The sequence below is a fragment of the Gymnoscopelus braueri genome (assembly GCF_963280865.1).
Source record: "Gymnoscopelus braueri genome assembly, chromosome: 21".
Lineage (NCBI taxonomy): Eukaryota > Metazoa > Chordata > Actinopteri > Myctophiformes > Myctophidae > Gymnoscopelus > Gymnoscopelus braueri.
Genome location: NC_137623.1, coordinates 37,543,658 through 37,557,014, shown reverse-complemented (window position 1 = coordinate 37,557,014; position 13,357 = coordinate 37,543,658). Strand labels below are relative to the sequence as shown.

At 42.1% G+C, this 13,357-nt stretch overlaps 1 protein-coding gene across 1 annotated transcript in view; it reads right to left on the bottom strand.

Annotated features, from left to right (window-relative positions):
- The window catches only part of olfm3a (olfactomedin 3a), a gene marked incomplete at both ends in the record, with an annotated part of 34,157 nt that extends 21,953 nt beyond the window's left edge, over positions 1–12,204 (bottom strand). Inside the window, one exon of the mRNA XM_080417859.1 lies at positions 12,136–12,204. Within this exon, the coding sequence (XP_080273985.1) occupies positions 12,136–12,204 (69 nt within the window). The remainder of the gene's footprint in view (positions 1–12,135) is intronic.
- Positions 12,205–13,357: the final 1,153 nt, after the last annotated feature.

The following is a 13,357-nucleotide window of genomic DNA, read 5'->3' as shown; positions in this document are numbered from 1 at the left end:
TGAAATGTGACTGCGATGGAAGGTAAGGGTATGGGTAAACATTGTTGTCCCTGAGGGGACATTTCTCTTAGGCACTGTGCTACAGTCCATTGCTTCACATTAAAAAAAAAACATCACAAAAACATGAGACACGTTTGACTATAAATCTAACATGACAGCTCAAAAGAAAACAAAAATAAATGAACTGTAAGAAGTGCAAACGTGCTAAGTGCTACTGTATTTATTGCACATTGCTCTATAGCAGTGCTCAACCCTTTCAGGCCGTGACCCCCCAAAATAATCACATTTGAACTGGGGACCCCCATCCTGATAAGCACTTGGATTTTAGGAGTTGAGGCATTCAATTTAGTTTGACTCGGTTCCACAGATAAAAATTGTGAAAATAGCCTCACAACGCAAATGTTCCCTCTTTCTTGATATACTTAATGATACTTACTTAAAGATGGGGTGCCATGATATTTTTCAACCCTAAAACCTGATCATAAGGTATTATTATTATGTAAGGATTTTTTTCAACAAAAAAAAAGTGTACTGTAAGTGTTAAAATGTTGTTTTTATGTGGACACGCCTCCAGTTCATTAAGTATACCTGGTTCTCACCTTAGCACCTCCTCCACCACCTTAGCACCACCCACCTGTCCTAGTCCCTCCTCCTCCTCATGCCCACACCTGTTGTTTTATGATAATGAGGGGGAGGGTATGGCTTTGTGATGTCACTAAAGCGCTGTTTCTCTATTGGCACGTTTGACCCTCAAGGTTTCAGCCTCCAGGAAGAAACTCCAAATAGTCAGAGAAGACATAAAACACCATAAAAACACCACCGGGGGGCTTAATGAAGTTCTATCAACCTCATAGACACATGAGTCATCAGACTTGGTGGAAACGTACTGCCAGGGGAGTCTAAGGAGGGAGACCAAAAAACAAAGCTGCCAACCGAAGGAGCGAAACGAGCGAGATACGAGCGCTGCGTCATAATCACCGCCGCGAGTCTCGTCAGACGTTTGTACCGCATAGATAGTGTTGTACCGCAAACTTAACTGTCATTTACTTACTTACCTAATTAGTAAATGATAAACACATGAAAATGAAAATGACGTGGCTTCCATGTGGATCTCTGCCTGCGCACATCGGTGTTGCTAGGCATGCATGGCAACCGATTGTGTTGTGAGTGAGGTCAGACCAGAGCTCTGCTCAGCATATATGAGGTGTGAAGTTACTTTAGACTTTCACTTCATTCCACTAAGACCAGAGGATAGTGTGTCCATATAGTGTTGCGAGAGAAAGGGATACAGAACTTATAGACTTATAGAAGGAATACAGGGAGCTATTTTTGAGAGAGGACACATTTTCCAGCTTCAACAGAACCTACAAGTCGCTCCCCATCACAGTACATGGACAGCAGCAGCCATGAACTGCCACTCGTGGGAGGAGTGTGGTCCCTCCAATCCTCCCAGACTAAGCTCTCCTGTTCTGAGTGTACCTTCACGTCTCATCCGACCCACGACGACCTCAACCGCCAAACGCTGAGGAATGGACAAATCTGCTCGGAGGCCTGTCAGCAAATAATCAGCTCGGTAACCGGCCGGAAACAAGGAGACAGAGACCCATCAAAATCTCAAAGTCATCAGCGGTTTACCGAGATTTTAACTCAACCAGGAGATGTAGAGAAAAATCTGATGATTTGCACAGGAAAGAAAACTCACATCTGTAAACAGTGTGCCAAAAGTTTCAGTAGGTTAAGTCACCTGAAGAGACATGAGCGTATCCACACTGGAGAGAAGCCTTTCCATTGTAAACAGTGTGACAATAGTTTCAATGACTTAGGTAACCTGAACAAACACCAGCGTATCCACACTGGAGAAAAACCTTTCCATTGTAAAGGTTGTGGTAAGAGTTTCAATCAGATAGTTCACCTGAAGACACACCAGCGTATCCACACTGGAGAGAAACCTTTCCATTGTAAACAGTGTGACAGGAGTTGCAGTACGTTAAGTGATCTGAACAAACACCAGCGTATCCACACTGGAGAAAAACCTTTCCATTGTAAAGGGTGTGGTAAGAGTTTCAATCAGATAGTTCACCTGAAGACACACCAGCGTATCCACACTGGAGAAAAACCTTTCTACTGTAAACGGTGTGACAAGAGTTTCAGTAGGGTAGACACTCTGAAGAAACATCTGCGTATCTGAAAGTATCTAACCGCCTCTGCATGGTGGCCTCAACCATCTGTCTTAAAGGACAGGTTACTTCAACACATTCATCTATAGTAGCCTACTAGTGAACTTCAACAAAGAAAACATTTTCCAAACTTTACAGAAATCATTGCGAACGCGGAAGGAGGAAGGAGGCCTCCGAAAAAATGGAGCTTACTATGTAACTGTGCTTGGGTTGTGTGTGTGTGTCTCCGCCTGTGTCTCTGTGTTCACGCTCTCATTGGCTCGCGCCCCCATGTGACTCACGCTCTCATTGCCTCGCGCCCCCATGTGACTCACGTGCGTGCACTGCCTATTTGCAGCCGGCAGAGTGCGCCAGAGTGCAGGAATTTAGACAATGCTCTGCACACACACACACACACACACACACACACACACACACACACAATGTCAATGTTCTCTCCCCATCACGGTGAAATAACACGGATTACAAGTCCGTAAATACACAATATTTTCGAGCTGCGTTCGCTTCCAGCGTTCGCGCGTCTTACTTGTGAATCACCCAAAAGGTAAGTATTAATCATGTTTTAGCAACACAACTCTTTTCATTCATAATATACCTTACACAGAAAAATCCCACACTCCCCTGTCAAATGGTATGTCCCAATTCCCATACCCCTCCATATAAGGAGCACTGTGGTCATTTGGTACTCTTTTCTGATCCTCAGACCAGGAAGAGCACATGGCATGTATGTGTGTTTGTTTGGTGTGGTGATGAGCTTTAAACTGTTGAGATAAAATAAAGTGGTTGTGTTTCAAACAAACAATTGTCTCTGTGTTGTTTGTATAAATGAAATTAATATGAAATGAGTAGTATGATAAATGCTATTTGACAATTTGGCCACTGCTTGACCAGTTTTTATAGTATAGTTTGCCTACTTCTGATGCAGTAATGCATCATTTTCTTTTCTTTCTTTCCTTGAGGTATTAAAAAGGACTTAAAGGTCCTCAAATTGTCACTTCACTGTCATCTGGGGTCCCGACCCACAGGTTGAGAACCACTGTTGTTCACTACAAGATTCAGCGTTGGGAGTTCAGCAGCTCGATGGAGGTGTTGTGGGGGGAGATTAATTTCATAGAGGCCAGCCACCTCTGTGGCTCTTCTGACCCCGGGCGTAGATTGAACAGATAATTCTGCAGTGGCTCTGCACATTTTTACGATCGACGTGCGCTATATGGGCCACATTAGCATGTTGACGGCCTCGCTCCTCCTCCCATATTGTGCGTGCTGGGGACAAGACACCGCACCGGTCATAACTGTCCACGGATGGACGATAATGAACCTGTCATCAAATATGATGTGGGAACTAATGCCTCTGGACAGCTCAGGGGCTTTGGTAAATGACACATGCTTGCATGAGCAAAACACAAAGCTGCTGTGACAAATCTCTTACTTAAGCTTATTTCTGGGGATTTTTAGGTTGAGGTTGGGATGGGGAGTGGGGCCTCAGCGAGGATTATTGCAAACATAGGAAGTAGGAAGTTCAGCGACGGAAAATGATTGTTATGAATCTGCTCGTACATACTAGCTATGTCAATAAAAGCGACGGTATCAAGTCTCAACCGAAGCACTTTAACCCATTAAGATTTTAACCACTTAAACCATTATCTTATACCTTGGCAAAGTAGCACGGCAGAGTGCCGTGCTATGAGCTTGTAGATCTGCTATTTTTGGGAAAAATCATGAAAGTTTTTATTCATGTTCAAGGGCCCCCAAAATGATATGTATTTGGCCGCGGACCCCCATTTCAAAATATGTTGTTCCGGGGACCCCCTAGAAGCAAAGATTTGAGATAAAAATGTTCGCTTTAAAAATATATATATATTCAAAACATTTTCACAATTTTCCAGAAATAGCAGATCTACAATCTGTGCACTCTGTGCTGCGCTCTGTGCTGCGCTCTGTGCTGCGCTATGAGCTCGTATATGAGCTTGTATATCTGCTATTTTTGAATAGCCAAAGTATATAATAATGGTTAAAGTGGTTACACAGATGCGTTTCCGGTTTTAATGGGTTACTTTCAATCCCAAACCTGCCCCTTTAACCTCTTAAACCCTATTTGCTTCTTTGACCGAGGTCCCCCAGTGGTCTATCCATGGCCACCCCCTTTTTTTCCCTCTACACCAAATCTCTTCGCCGAAAGTATAGCCGATCTACAAGCTCACAATGCATCATGTTTTAACGAATTGCATTGTGAGCTGGTAGATCTTCTATTCTCTATTTGTCATACAACTAAGTATTTAGGGCGTAAGTGGTTAATGTGGAAATACTCGACAACTGGTAATACAATTATCATTATTATTATGCTCTTATCTCTTGTTGAGTGACTGCAGGACTCTCAAATTCTGTCTGACAATTCCCCCAAATCCATCTTTTCAGCCATCATGCAATGGTGTCTGATATAGGCAGGATATCCAGGAGGCCTGTATATAGAAACCACACTGTTCCTCTGGGCTACAATTACAGTAATTAATAGAGGAAAAGAGAAAGAGAGAGCTGGAGCTTTGCCCCTGGTAGTTTTAACATCATGCTTTGACTGCTATAATTATTCCATAGAACAGTATTAGTCAGTAAGCATTCATCCAGAAAAGGAAAAGAGGAGCATTTAAACCGCAGACAAGTAATTGTAAGTGGGGTAATAATATGTCTATGAGGTGATAAGTGAGTTTGAAAGTATCTCATAATTACCGTATATCATTATTATTGGACTTGTTTAACCTTTTTATATGGAACGTCAAGAGCATAGAAAAGCAGCACAACACATTTCTGAAAATGACAAGAGTATCAAGTTGTTCCTTGGTGACTATTGGTGTTAGGTGTTTCTTTTCTTTTTTCTTTAGCCAATAGTAGCTAGTTTTTCCTCCCAATTGAGTTGCTATGTCAATTAATTCCTCTCTACTTGCCACTGCTATTCTACCCTACGAAGCCAAAGTGCAGGAACTACGTTTTTGGACACACGGACTTATTTGTGTATCCCAAAGGTCAAATTAGCCTTTGTGATTTTGGAGGATAAACAATTACCTTAACTCTTTCACTGCCAAGAGTATTTTCATAAAGTACTCCCCCAGTGCCAGCGATTTGCGTGTTTTTTAATGTTTTTATTTTGTAATGTTTCATTCAAATAAATTCTCTGATTGCGGTTTTAAACACATACAACAGTTGTACCAGCAGAGAGCAGCAAATCGACACATTGAGCACCTCGCTGACTCGCTCGCCCCCTCCCAAACAGGCTCACGTCTCATCCGGTTCATGACCGGATGTGACATTTTCGACAATCCCTGATCGGCCTTAAAACGATGTGATACACGACTACGATAACTATTCGTCACGTGGACTATAGAAAATAGAAGTGGAGCTCTGCGTTCGTTTTTTATACCGTGTGAAAAACCGTGACTTTCCCTATTCTGGCCGAAAATGACCACGGGAAAAAAATGAGAACCGGAAACGGAATCTGCGTCATGAAACCGGAACCCAATGAGTCTGAAGGAATCAGAAAGTGAAAGTGATCATGAAAAATAAACAGAATAGCGTGACCACAGTAAAAAGTAAAAACTCGGGATTTCTCGTTCTGGCAGGGAGGGTATTCAGAGAAAACTCGGGATAACTCAGGGCTTGGCACTGAGAGTTAAGAACAGATATACAATGTGTGTAATATCACTTACATGCCGATATCTCATTTGGCTGACCAGTTGAAACACTTTTAAACCCATTTATCAGTTGTTGTTTATTTCATAGTTACTGCACTTTGGCTTTGTAGGGCAGTATTGTATCCTGCTGGCTCACCTTATCAGTGAGGAGCCCCCACCGGGAAGATGTAGCACCTCCATCCTACTCCTCCCGTTCAACATTCCCCGCTGACAGGTGCCTCAGTGTGCCTCAAATGTGTTCATATATTTTGGCAAGCCGGTTGCACTGCGGTGGATTCGAACCCCTAAACTCTGCGGTGGTGGGCAGGTACTATACCGCTGTGCCAGTGGTCTGTGGTCCTAATTATAACCATAAACCCCAGAGTCACAAAAATAGGCAATCAACAAGAGCTTGTAGATCAGCTATTTTCGGTGAAGAGATTAGGTATAATGGGGGAAAAGGATAGGAAGCCTATAGGATAGACTCCTGGGGGATTCCGGTCAAGGAAGCATAGAGTTTAAGTGGTTAAATCCGTCCTCACTAGTTCTCTATCAATACACACACAATGCTCTGTAAGTGATAAGAACTATTCAAATGAATTTCCCTTAACACAAAGTGCATCACCCACTCCAACCTCAATCGCACCCTGGCTGACAGAACGTCCATTACGATTTCAGGTTCACACAATGAAACATCTTTCAAAGGATGCATAGACGTACGCGGACCCCCATCTCAAAAGAAGAAGAAGAAGAAACCCAACACCATCCATTTACTGTGTGATCCTTCCTTAAACAATCCACATCCATCATCGGTTTAGCAAGTCAGTCTTTGTTTCCAGTCCAGTACACCTGCCAGCCTCCCCCCACCCACCTCCCACACCCCGCCACCCACCAGACGTGTAGTATCACAGCTAATGACTTGGTAGACAGGCTTGTCACAGAGGGCTGTTAGCGGTGTTTGTGTTGACAAGAGTTGTCGTCCTTAATTTGATTTGATTTTTTTTTTACTTTCTTTTTTGGTGGGGGGGGGGGGACGTACAGAGAGAGAGAGAGAGAGAGAAAGGAAATATGTGAGGGCAAAATGTCCCAACAAGAATAGTAGAGTTTGAGAAAGAGGACCATTTTCCTGGTCCTCATTAAGTAAATGATGGTGTTATGGTTACAAAAGTATTTTTTTGAGTTAGGCTTACAGTGAAGAAAAGGGTCAGGTTGGGGTTAGGGTTGGGCATTTAGAGGTTAGGTTCAGGGGTTGGTTTGGGTTGGGTTGGTTGGTTCCCTATTTTATGCATAGTTGTGCGGCGATGTCACACACAGAAGAGCCGTTCTACAAGCTCACCACGCATCACAGCGTGACATAGGAGCTTGTGCATCTGCTATTTTTCCAACTATTTTCAGTGCCGTCCTAAAATGTTGAGGTCCTCACAAGTGTGGTATTACGAACAAGCGTGTGCGTGCGTGCGTGCGTGCGTGCGTGCGTGCGTGCGTGCGTGCGTGCGTGCGTCTGCTTGCACCCAGGCTCTCTCATCTCTTTTGTTTTTAGTTTGGCATCTGTGTCAGCTGTGCCCCCTAAACAAAATGGAAGATGTCATCCAAATAAAAGCTCATGCTGGCTGGAAGAAAAAAATAAGTAAACTCATTTCGACTTTAGCGAGGAAAACCATCAGCGAGTGGCAGCCAACCCCTTGAGCTCACTAATACAATATAACATCAAAGAGTGTGTGTGCCTCACCATTCTTTATAATTAGGGGCCTACAATGACACACAGACGTGTGGAGGAGAGTCTCTTTTCATCTTTACAGTGTCTACTGTCTAGAGTTCTCCAAAAGAGTGTATTGTTTCCCAGTCATAGCATGATAATGCACAATTTGATTGAACATTTTTGCTCTTTACTTATGGAGTTGCATAAACAATGTGTGAACTTTGTGTAAACTTTGTGCGTGTGCGTGGTAGTGCGGTAGTGGTGTAAAGTAACTAACATTTACTCAAGTACTGTACTTAAGTACAATTTTTAGTTTTTTTTTATTTTACTGGAGTATTCCCAATTTTCACTACTTTTACTTCTAATCCACTACATCTCAGAGGCAAATATTGTACTTTTACTCCACTACAATTATTTGAAAACTTTAGTTTCTAGTTACTTTGTAGATTTTGATTATTATTACAAAACATACACTTCAGCCTTATATACATTTCGTCCATTTGAAAATAGTAGATCTACAAGCTCACAATGCGTCGCAGATCTGCTCCTTTCAAAATATTTTTATACATTTTATACATTTGAAAACTTGTGAAATGGGACATTCTGCACAATGAGTACTTTCTATTTTTGGTACTTTAAGTACATTTTGATTCCAATACTTTTGTACTTTTACTCAAGTCAATTTTGGATTCCGGACTTTTACTTGTAACAGACTATTTCTACATGGCAGTATTGATGCTTTTACTTAAGTAACAAATGTTCGCACGTTTTCCACCACTGTGTGCGCGTGCGTTCATGCTCGTGTGTGTGTGTGTGTGTGTGTGTGTGTGTGTGTGTGTGTGTGTGTGTGTGTGTGTGTGTGTGTGTGTGTGTGTGTGTGTGTGTGTGTGTGTGTGTGTGTGTGTGTGTGTGTGTGTGTGTGTGTGTGTTTGCTTTTGCCTGTCTGTGTCTGTCTGTATGCCTCCATGTCAGACTGTGTGCACGTGTGCCATTTCTAATGGTCTCACTTGTGTTTGTGCACACACTTGTATGCGCTCCAAAGCGTGTGTACGTACACCCTCCATCCACACACACTGTACATTACAGTCTCATACTGCCGGCCTCTAATTGTCTCTGGCATCTGCGATCGATATATCCCTGAGGTGTATGATCTAATTAGTAATCATAAAACACAACCCCTCTCCACATCATTCTGATCATGATGAGAATCAGCCGAGCCCTCGACGGCAACAGTGCAATCAGTAGCCTGGCATAGGACCACGAGGAAGCTCTGCTATGCCAATATTTATTTTTCTCACAAAGCCTGCTTGGGGATCACTTGTGTACACTGCCACACTGTCATTACCGAATGCACAGGCATTGGCTCAAAATGGAAGAATCCCTCGTGTATATGTAACACGCAGTTAAAAAGCTGCAGTGCTGAATGGGCTCTATGCACAGCAGCCGTATTGGAAAGAAATTGAGCCTCTTCTAATGTGCTTCACAGGTGTTATCAATGACCCTAATGAAGGCTCTGTTCCATTCTGGTCAAGCAGAGTCAGGATGCTGATATTGTGCATGTTGACTCACTGGAAACCCTCTGCTACACCAACACCAGTGGGTCTTAAAGTGTGGTCCAGGGACCCTCACAGTTCCTTGAGAGGGTTCTAAATTGCCCCTTACGGGTGTGTAACACTGAGAGTGTACAAATGGAACCAAATAGACCCCTAAGGGTCCATTTGGTTCCATTTATACACTCGTATGGGGGTCCTTGAAATTAAAAGGTTTGAGAACCACTGTGCTACACTAAATGGAAAAGAGCCTTCATTAGAATCATTGGTAACACCTGTGAAGGAAGTAAGGAAGACGCCCAATGTCTTTCCAATATGGGTGCTGTGCATAGAGCCTATTCACATTAGAACAGTGGAGTGAGAGCTATATACCAACACCGGGCAAATGGGCCTGTTGCTGTTCCCAAATACAAATGCAGTTGTCTATGCCAGTGGTTCTCAAAATGGGGTCCGGGGACCCCCAAGGGGTCCTTTGTGCCAGGGGGTCCCCAGCAAAATAAGTTGACACAGCATCACAATCATTTTAACCACTACTTTATTATCCATTTATACATTGGCTATTCAAAAATAGCAGATCTACCAGCTCACAGCACGTCACTTAGTGTGTGCTGTGAGCTTGTACATCTGCTATTTTTGAAAATGTCTGAAAAATATTGAAAATGTTTGGAACATCTGCTCTTCTGGTGGTCCCTGGCACAACACCTTTTCAGATGGGGGTCCACAGCCCAATACATATCAATTTGGGGGTCCTTGACATGAAAAAGTTTGAGAACCACTGGTCTATATACAGTAAGGATTGATTCTCAGTTTATGCCGGGTTCCGTCATACGACGGGATTGTGCGCAAAAGTAACAGATGTACAAGCTCACAATGCTTGGCATCCGCGACGCCTTGTGAGCTTGTACATCGGCTGTGTTTTTGCCACGCGACACCAATCGTACGACAAATTATAAACGGGCCTTTAGTTTTGGAGCCATCAAGCTTTCGGCTGCTCAGATCATTTTTTGAACACCAGAGCAGAGAGCCTTCAGGGCAATTAAATGGTGGGAATTAGTATTCAGCACTTATATGTCATCACTTTCTGCTGTTCCTCTGTGGATGGAGCACAGTCACCAGTGGTGGGAAGTAACTAAGTACATTTACTCAAGTACTGTACTTGAGTACAATGTTGAGGTATTTTTACTTTACTGGAGTACTTCCAATTTTCAATAATTTTACTCCATTACATCTCAGAGGCAAATATTGTACTTTTACTCCACTAAGATTATTTGAAAACTTACTTAGTTACTAGTTTGTGGATTTTGATTATTATTACAAAACCACTTCAGACCTATACTTTGGCAATTTGAAAATAGCAGATCTACAAGCTTGTAGAGCTTGTAGATCTGCTATTTTCAAAGGATTTAGAAGAAGAAGAAGAAGAAGAAGAAGAAGAAGAAGAAGAAGAAGAAGAAGAAGAAGAAGAAGAAGAAGAAGAAGAAGAAGGAAAGTGATTTATATACCGTATAAATTCACTGGAAGCTATAAGCCTGCAGATATGATGAGGAACAATTCAATGATCTCAGGATAAAGCATTGTTGCTGAAGGAACAAAATGCAACACTTTGTCTTTGTGTCAGTATCAACCTACACAGTAGCCTATATAACGGTCAAGGTTAATATGCTTTGGGCTATTAAATAAATACACTAAACGTCTCTTTCCCCTTATTGTCATTTGTCTCCGTCTATGACCACTGTGACTGTGCTGGTGCACAGTGGTGTAAAGTAACTAAGTATATTTAGTCCAGTACTGTACAATTTTGAGGTATTTTTTACTTTACTGGAGTATTTTAAATGTTTAGTACTTTTACTTCTACTCAACTACATCTCAGAGGCAAATATTTTTTTTGCTCCACTTTTACTCCACTACAATTATTTGAAAACTTTAGTTACTAGTTACTTTGTAGATTTTGATTATTATTACAAAACATACAGTAACCACTTCAGCCCTATACATTTCGATCATTTGAAAATAGCCGATCTACAAGCTCACAGCTATTTTCAAAAGATTTTCATACATTTTATACATTTGAAAACTTGTGAAATGGGACATTCTGCATAATGAGTATACTTTCTACTTTTGGTACTTTAAGTACATTTTGACACAATACTTTTGTACTTTTAATCAAGTACATTTTTGAATTCCTTTTACTTGTAACAGAGTATTTCTACACTGCAGTATTGATAATTTTACTTAAGTAAAAAAAAACACTGCTGGTGCATAGCCCAGTTCATAGATCAGCACCAGGGAGTGGACAGCTCCACAGCGAGCTGTTGACTGCATAATGCCTCAGAAACAGTCACAGCACATTGTGCACGTATGGGAATAATAATCTAATATTATTTACATAATTATATAATATATATTATATAATTAAAACAGATCGTTCAGCTACGACACGAGCAATGGACAGTAGAATAATAATAATAATTCACAACCTTATGAATATTTAATATTTTAACATAGCCACGTATCAAACTAAGTATAGGCAACATGCTATAAAGTTAGACATAAAAAACATATATATGTGTAAAGAAATAACAATGAGTGACATTATATGCAATGACCTTTGCCATAATGCTATTTAATTGTCCCCAATAAAAAAGTATTAAAAAAATAATAATAATACAAATCAAATAATCTCCCGCATGCATAATATTCTATTCATATCACATTGAATGCATGGCACAAGGATCAAGTTGGCTAAAAGTGTTTTTTGGTACAGCAAAATGATTGGATTTACGTACATTTAAAGCATTAAAACACAATAAGCTGCAGCCTTTATGCGACAATTCAACAATTAGAATAACCTTTTGTTCAACGAAAATGTGACTTATAAGATCCGAGGTTTCAAAAACAAAACTAGTTGCATATCTTATTACTGCGATCTACGCATGAACAGAACTAATTCCAGTTTAAAAGATTATGAAAAAAAAGCCGGCATGGTATGCGATGATGACAGGTTTAACCACCAGGCACAAACAAAGTACGAGGCAGATCAAACTCACCATTGACGGATATAATCCGAAGACAGTGAGGTAAAGCACGGGGTACAGGAGGCTCAACAGGAGCCTCATGGCTGACAGGGCTCCGCGTGTGCTTGATGTGTCTCCTTTAGCTGTTCACATGAAGCTCACCCACCGAGGGACCGCTGGCACAGTCAGTCAGGAACCAGTGAGGCTATACATCCACACTCACCACCACACACCTCACCACTGATGCTGCTGCTGCTGCTTGGGGGCTCTCTGCGTTGTTAAGGCAGTGCCCGACGCTACAATGAGAGAGAGAGGGAGAGAGAGAGAGAGAGAGAGAGAGAGAGAAGAGAGAGAGAGAGAGAGAGAGAGAGAGAGAGAGAGAGAGAGAGAGAGAGAGAGAGAGAGAGAGAGAGAGAGAGAGAGAGAGCACCCTAATGGAGAATTCAATCACTCAATCAGAGAGAGAGGGGGATAGAGAGATGGAAGGGGGGAAGTGAGAGATAGAGAGAGAGAGAGAGAGAGAGGGGGAGAGAAAGAGGGGGAGGGAGAGAGAGAGAGAGAGAGAGAGAGAGAGAGAGAGAGGAGAGAGAGAGAGAGAGAGAGAGAGAGAGAGAGAGAGAGGGGGGGGGAGAGAAAGAGAGAGTGAGAGGGGGAGAGAGAGAGAATGAGAGAGAGGGGGAGAGAGAGAGAGAGAGAGAGAGAGAGAGAGAGAGAGAGAGAGAGAGAGATGAGAGAGAGAGAGGAGAGAGAGAGAGAGAGAGAGAGAGAGAGAGAGAGAGAGAGAGAGAGAGAGAGAGAGAGAGACAGGGGGAGATAGAAAGAGAGAGAGAGAGAGAGAGAGAGAGAGAGAGAGAGAGAGAGAGAGACAGGGGGAGATAGAAGAGAGAGAGAGAGAGAGAGAGAGAGAGAGAGAGAGAGAGAGAGAGAGAGAGAGAGAGAGAGAGAGAGAGAGAGAGAATAAAGTTTGGGGGCAGGGGAAAGGTATTTTAGATCTAGCTGACTGCAGAGGAGCATATTATGACATCATGGTGATGATGGTAGGTCTTAGGTTAAGAAAAACTAAAAATGCAGCTCATGCCTACCCAATAATGCCACTCACCCACCTGCTTCAACTTCAGATATTTACATAGAACTAGCTACTACCAACAATAGCCCTAACAGTTTCTTTTTATTAATATTACGTATTAGATGACTTAACCCACTTAAACCCCATATGGGTAACCGGAGTCCCTCAGGGCTCAATACTAGTGGTCTT